The 6,410-nt window shown below is 47.5% G+C and overlaps 5 protein-coding genes across 5 annotated transcripts in view; 3 read left to right on the top strand and 2 right to left on the bottom strand.

Moving 5' to 3' along the window:
• The window catches only part of PPTG_21642 (hypothetical protein), a gene marked incomplete at both ends in the record, with an annotated part of 1,081 nt that extends 252 nt beyond the window's left edge, over positions 1–829 (top strand). Inside the window, 3 exons of the mRNA XM_008899273.1 lie at positions 75–152; positions 410–531; positions 697–829. Coding sequence (XP_008897521.1) covers positions 75–152; positions 410–531; positions 697–829 — 333 coding nt within the window. The remainder of the gene's footprint in view (positions 1–74; positions 153–409; positions 532–696) is intronic.
• A 1,425-nt stretch (positions 830–2,254) lies between these two features.
• Positions 2,255–2,891, bottom strand: PPTG_21641 (hypothetical protein; the record flags this gene model as incomplete). The annotated part of the gene is made up of 2 exons (XM_008899272.1): positions 2,255–2,457; positions 2,789–2,891. The coding sequence occupies 2 exons, from the start codon at positions 2,889–2,891 to the stop codon at positions 2,255–2,257; spliced, it is 306 nt and encodes a 101-aa protein (XP_008897520.1).
• A 278-nt stretch (positions 2,892–3,169) lies between these two features.
• PPTG_21640 (hypothetical protein) lies at positions 3,170–3,418 on the top strand (the record flags this gene model as incomplete). The annotated part of the gene is made up of 1 exon (XM_008899271.1): positions 3,170–3,418. One exon carries the CDS (start codon positions 3,170–3,172, stop codon positions 3,416–3,418), a length of 249 nt encoding a protein of 82 aa, XP_008897519.1.
• Positions 3,419–3,916: 498 nt separating this feature from the next.
• Positions 3,917–5,213, bottom strand: PPTG_05157 (hypothetical protein; the record flags this gene model as incomplete). Its single annotated transcript, XM_008898656.1, has 2 exons — positions 3,917–4,311; positions 4,409–5,213. 2 exons carry the CDS (start codon positions 5,211–5,213, stop codon positions 3,917–3,919), a joined length of 1,200 nt encoding a protein of 399 aa, XP_008896904.1.
• Positions 5,214–5,749: 536 nt separating this feature from the next.
• On the top strand, positions 5,750–6,382 carry PPTG_05156 (hypothetical protein; the record flags this gene model as incomplete). The annotated part of the gene is made up of 1 exon (XM_008898655.1): positions 5,750–6,382. The coding sequence occupies one exon, from the start codon at positions 5,750–5,752 to the stop codon at positions 6,380–6,382; it is 633 nt and encodes a 210-aa protein (XP_008896903.1).
• Between the last annotated feature and the right edge of the window lie 28 nt (positions 6,383–6,410).

Raw genomic sequence — 6,410 nt, 5'->3', positions numbered from 1 at the left:
GCATTAAACAGGCTAATGCCTATAAGTGGGTCTAATTCCGCCTTAGTTAATTACTTTATTAATTATATTGATAGCCACGGAACATGTACATGGTCATGTACTCTACAGGTATCCGGAGTGTACTGGTGTTATTGTGGGGCACGGGGTTAAATGTACAAACAGCCGCGAACAAATAAACGGATAGGCAATGGGATGTACTGTATCTGTTGGAGCATCTGGCTACATTTTATTTTTAATATTTTTTTGCTATGGTTTTATTGTAAGTCAACTTAGCTTGTGGATTATTGTGCTTTGCATCAACTTTGGCTTATGAATACCGTCTCTAAAACAACGACCAATCTATTTCGTGTATCTAAAGCTTGAACATAATCCAACGTTAAAAGTAGGTTAATCATACCCGACGACAAAGCAAAACTGCAGCTACAACGCAAAACCACAGCGACATGGAAAAGCCCGGCTACTTCTTTCCCAGCTTGTTGACCTGAACAAGTGCTTGCCTGCACACTGGCCTGCTCCTTCACGGGCCAATCGGTAAGTGATCAAAGGTCTATTCTCATTTGAAGCGGGATGCTTTTTCTAATTTGTTACGTGTGTGTGTGTGTGTGTGTGTGTGTGTGTGTGTGTGTGTGTGTGTGTCTGTGTGTGTGTGTGTGTGTGTGTGTCTGTGTCTGTGTCTGTGTCTGTGTTTTATACCAGGTTTAAGTTCACGGTAACCTTTTTCTTGGGGCTCTTCAATCACAAGCTGCAATTTAATTGGCATGTCCTTTGCGAGTGGCACCCTGGTTGGCCACGGCTTCAAGGGGAAGTTGTAAGTCGTGCTGAAGTGTGACATGGACATGCGAGTCGTATTACAGAGGCTTGAAAGCTTCTTCTCAACTACGATTGCAGCCCTTACAGCGTGAACACAGGGAAATTCTGTGTCCCTCCAATCTCCACTCATACATTCCTTGCTGGTAGGCCAACTTGCCTGCACGCATGAACATACCCCGGCAATTTCGTCGGCCCAAATAGCGTACGCTGTACGACCCTTCCATGCACGGGATCTCTTCACAGGTTTCAAAGGCAACTGTAAGATCTGTGAGTTTTTTTTTTTTTTTTTGCAGTTTTGGGACCAACTTCGACCTGTCTCCATCCTTCAATCACTTTCCAGCTCTTTGTCTATGTGTGGACATTAATTCTGCGAGTCGACAAAAGTATATAGCAAACGCGTCGAGGGATTTCGCAGACCGGCAATTATTTCCAGTCCATTGGTTAGCATGCTCTGACAAATTTGAAGTCAATTCACCATAAGTCGGTAGATTGTCCCCCAGAAATTGACATTTGACCCAGTTGCCGGTCAATTCTCTTGCTGAAAGAGCTTCTAGATGCTCCATAGTGTTAGGCATTTGTTAGAATGGACTCAAGACTTATAGAGATCAATACACTTTATTTCCTTTATCCTCTTGTCTACTGCTATCAAACGGTTGTGCTCAGACCGAAGCAAAAGAGGAAGTGAGGAGCTCATCCTCGCTTCCTGCTCCGAATTCCTCATCGCACTGAATTTTTCCTCAAATAGAGAAGGGGCAGGATCCAGCTAATGATTGGCTCCCCAGAACTAGTACCGCAGACTACATCAACACTTGACTTTAAAATAGTAAAACCAACATTATTCTTATTAATGTGCGTTGCACTGTACGTACACTCAGGGACTGTGGCCTTTCCGCACAGTCGGTTCCTGATGCACCAGGGCTCATCAGTTTTACTGCTGCCAGTTCAGATTTGTACAACGCATAGTCGTTTTCTCCTTGCTTCGTCGCATATGAGGCCCCGTTCCTCTTTTATCAAAGCGGTGCCTTTTGAGGTTGTTGCCCATTATGTGGCACAAACAAAAGCGGTGTCCTGCGTCTGGAAAGACTTCACGAACGGGAGCAATCATGCCTTTTTGTTGGTCCGATATTTCGGTAGATTTGGTGTATCCTCCTATAGCTTCTTGACGACGCGTAGAAACTAGCTCCAATTATCCTGGTCTTCCTTGGAAACCAAACAAAACCCGCCCAAAAAAATAGTTTTGTTTTGCTGTAGCCACAAGAAAGACTCTGTATATTCATTGTATCTTAAATGGTCACCGTCAAACCCGAACAAAGGTCGTGCATTCCGGGCAACGTGGTCTCCAGCGCTGGGGACAAAGCAGGCCCACAGAAAGACACCATTTTCGTACTTTTCCAGGCGCCAAAGTGGCCAGGGTTCTTCGTAGTCACTAGATACAAAAAAGAATCTAGCCTCTGATAGTTTTCCAATAGATCGCCGTGAAGATTGTCCTCGAGCAGTCCTTAATTCGAGACACAACTGTGCGGTTCACCCTAACCCACTTGCTCTTAAGGAAAAGAGTGATAGCTGCCCATGTCGTCGTATCTGTCGAGTTGTTGTGCGCTGGGAGCATCTCCTTGTTGACGAGTGCTGTGCCATCACTAAACTGCTCTGTCGTATTCCGTAACAACGTTCTCGCTGCGGATGCTGCTCCTTCTGCGCACGGAGCTTGCGTGAACCCGACACTCATAAGATGGCTGTGGCTAAAATTCACTGATGCATTTTACCAGCAGCCGTTGTCGCCTGAAACGTTGATAAAAAATGGGCACTCAGTTTTGAAAATGGTGTCATGATGTGGAAGAACTGCTGACCATGCAGCTTCTTGCAGCAGTACTTGGCATTACCACTGTTGTTGATCTTTGTACTGTTGCATTTCACGTACAGCTGAAAACCGCACTTCACTGCATATTGTTTGAAGCGTAGCTGAGCCGCTAATTGTGACCCAAATGTGTCGTTCGCCACGTTTTGCGGTTGTCGTAGGCACGTCCATACGTTGAGCTGCGATGATCAGATTCGTGTAGTTGCACGTCATCACGTAGATCCATGGCTTGCATCAGCTGGATTTGTTCATGATCAATTACGAAAGGAGAGGCACCGAAAGTAGTACTCTCTGTGTTGCTGCCGGCGGAATCCATCCGTAATTAAAAGCTTGCAAAATTAAGCCGACTTTGGAGGTGGGAAAGCGAGTTATGCTGGTTCAAGCTGTGTTGGCCACATTCCTCGCGGCCGAAATCGTACGCTGTACTCATCTTGCTATACGCCCTGTCGTCTGTTCTGTGTTCACTAATATCTTGTAGTCGCAGGAAGCGCTCTCCCTTCGAGGATGCTCGGCATCACGGACCAGCTCTCTTATGAAGCCATTACTGGATGCCTGCAGAAGGACAGTTCGTCGTGTGGAATATGGTGCCTTTTTGTTCTGGAGCTGCTACTGTTCGGTGCAAACCCCGAAAACTGGGGAGACTACTGGAGCGATTCGATGTATGATGTTGTGGGCTACCTACGCATGCGCTATCTGCACAAAGTTATATCATTACAGCGACGCTTAAGCGTTACATTCGATAATGTGGAGTAGATGACAGTGTCAAAATAACATGAGTATCTTTTGGCTGTGTCAAACGTTTTGACATAACACCAAAATGCTTACCAAAATCAAACTTCAAAGACTTAGCATTTGTCATCCAGGCGCCTTTGAAATTTTGGAAAATATGAAAACCGTACAGGGTACATAATTTAAGTCAGTGATCTATCCTGTCACTTATATCTCCACCAAATGCCACCTGTTGAATGCCATGATTTCATTTGTGTTTTGACGTAGTACTTATACTGCAATTTAATACAACAGAGTGTTCACGTAAATTACTGAGACATTTGGGCATATGTTATCACATCATCCACTCATCACCCACTAGGTCGCATAACCATTGTATTGTAATTCGCGAGCTACATTTTGGGCAATACATGTGTGTGCACAAATCGAACACTGGTGTTTCTTCTAGAAGATCGCCAAGATCGTTAATAACGCAGCCCGTTCCTACCATGCTGTTTTGTATTCGAACTAAACTACTTCTAATTAGTAACCCGGCAGTTGCGTATCATCTGAGTCGCAGATTAAATCGTCGTGGCCTGGAAGATCGTCAAGCGTCATGCGGTGGCGCAGTCTCTTTCGGCTCCGGTACTTGTCCTGCGACAGACGTCGTTTTGTTTTAATGGTGTTGCCAATAGCACGTAGTCTGTTCTCCCGCTGTGCGTAGGCCTCACCGTTGGCATCTCGCAGTGGGTTTGACTGAAAATTGGTCAAACTCTCACAAACTTGGAAAATATCGTCGTACAAGTCCTCGATCGAGCGGTACTTGTCCGTAACAATGCGCCACAGACTGCAGAGCCTCCCAAAGAAGTTATCAACGAGGACTCGGTCACTAGAGATGTTTTCATTTTGGTGCTGAACCTCGGGCGGGAGGTTCGAGCCTTTAGTCGGGTGGATACAGCGAAGGTGAGCTTCCAGCCTGGTAACCTTTATCGGTGAGGATTGCCCATTCTCTGGAAAATTCCTCGCGCAACGGACCCTCGTCCGGAATTTGGTTGTCGGTCTCCGACTTCACGCGCATGCTCCAGTGGAACTCCATGTTGTTCCGGAAGATCGAAATGTCAGGCGTGTTGCCGCGCTCGTGCTGGCTGCAGTTGATAGCGAAGCCTTTAGGGTTTACAGACACCTCTACCTTGAGGCCGTACAGTTTGTGCTTAGCACTATAGTACGGCATCACTTCGGTCGTGTTTCCAGCAGGTCGATTGGCCTGTTGGAAAGTGACGTCCGTCGCATATAACGCGCACGGGTAGTGACTAAAGGTGTTTCCGGAAGTCACCAGCCGCCGCATATTGGTCTGTACCGCTTTTCCTCGCATCCACTCATCGTAAACGCGCGGCGCAAGTACACGGCAAAACGACGTTATCGTCTTGATAAACGTCGGGGCTTTGATCCGGAAAACGTGCGCATTCATATCCCAGGTGCCTCCGCGCTTGAACACAGCTAACGTCATGAAGAGAACGTCCTTTCCAGCAAACTGAGTGCGACGTCTTCTTCCGACGTTCCAGTAGCGCGTGACATGCAGCCGCACTATGGACCACAGTACGTTGAGTTCGCGAGGAGTGTAGTTGGTCAGGCGGCTTACGGCGTCAGCTCCTTCCTTGTACCACGTGTCGAAAATCGGGCACGGTGAGTCGACATCCACGTCGTCATCATTGCGGAGCACGCGTGAAAACCTGTCGAGCTCAGCGCGGCGGACGATGTCTCGATCATCAAGCATTCTCAGCATTTGCTGGCGGTGATCTTCTTCCGTAGCGTGAGAGCGGCGACCAGTGCGACCTGACATCTTGGGCGAGTTGGGGGGATGTTTTGTAGCTTGGTAACTATTAGGTTAATTGCGAAGTGATTAAGTTTTAACAGTTGGAGTGGCAAACGTTGTCGTTATAAAGTACCTTCAAGTAGCTGCACATAGTTCTAGAAGATCGATAACACCGCTAATAGATCTAGAAAGTTCGAATGTGTGTCATCTAGAAGAATTTACGGTCAGGTGTGTAATTTTTGCAAGTTGTTTAGTGTTCTGCACAGATACCCACTGGGTGATTTGTAATTGGTTTTTAGGTCTACTAAAATGGTATTATCAATTTGTGTCACTTTTGGTGGTAGCAACACGATCCCATGAAGCAACTATGCGGAAGCTAATTTTAGTACTTTTTCTCTTGGATTAGGAAATTCCTCAGTGGATTTATTGTCGGTTTCATTCCAAATTCCCATGCGCGATTGATTGAATTGCGCCGCGCCCAATCGCACCAGAATCGCCCACCTGTTATAGGTAATATGCATTTTCGCATCTAGATACCATCTTGTGCGCAGAAGCTTTGCTCGATGGCGAGTGACGAGAGCTCTACTAGCGAAGACATCGCTAGGAGCGACACCTCTACTACCCCGCGCCGTGGAACCCGAAGTATACGAGCTGTACGTCCCGGCCATCCTTATGCTGGGGGCTCTGGAGCGAGGAGATCATTGGAAGAAGCGTTAAGCCCCGGGGACATACAGCTCGTCCAGGATACGCCGCAGTACGCATCACCACCAGTAAACACAGCCAGCCATGGACCCGTCAGATCTCCACCCACCATGCAGTCTCCACATCTACCCCAAACAACTTCAGGCCGAGAGCGCACTCCACCCACGCGGAGGTCACCTCGGTTGGCCGCGGCGGTTGGAGTCAGCAACGACACACCACCAAGAGCCACGGCGGCGCGGGTTGTCCCGAGCTCACTGGACGAAGGGGTGCTAACAAGTTTGATGCAGCGGCGTACGCACGATGGCAGCAGCTCTTCTATCGAAGGGCACACGAATGCTGACGCCAATTTGTACCGCTTAATTGTGAAGCCAATTGTAAAGCAGGCTGTCAGTCAGCGTGACCAAACAGGTGAAGAGCTGGAGATTAATGCTGTTGAGGGATCTACTTTCAACGCCTTAATTAAAAGTTGTGGGATAAATTTCGTGGGCACATGAAGCGCAGAGCTGTAAAAGCCGACACTGG

This window comes from Phytophthora parasitica (genome assembly GCF_000247585.1).
Source record: "Phytophthora parasitica INRA-310 unplaced genomic scaffold supercont2.7, whole genome shotgun sequence".
Lineage (NCBI taxonomy): Eukaryota > Oomycota > Peronosporomycetes > Peronosporales > Peronosporaceae > Phytophthora > Phytophthora nicotianae.
This window is presented reverse-complemented; position numbering and strand designations above follow the sequence as displayed.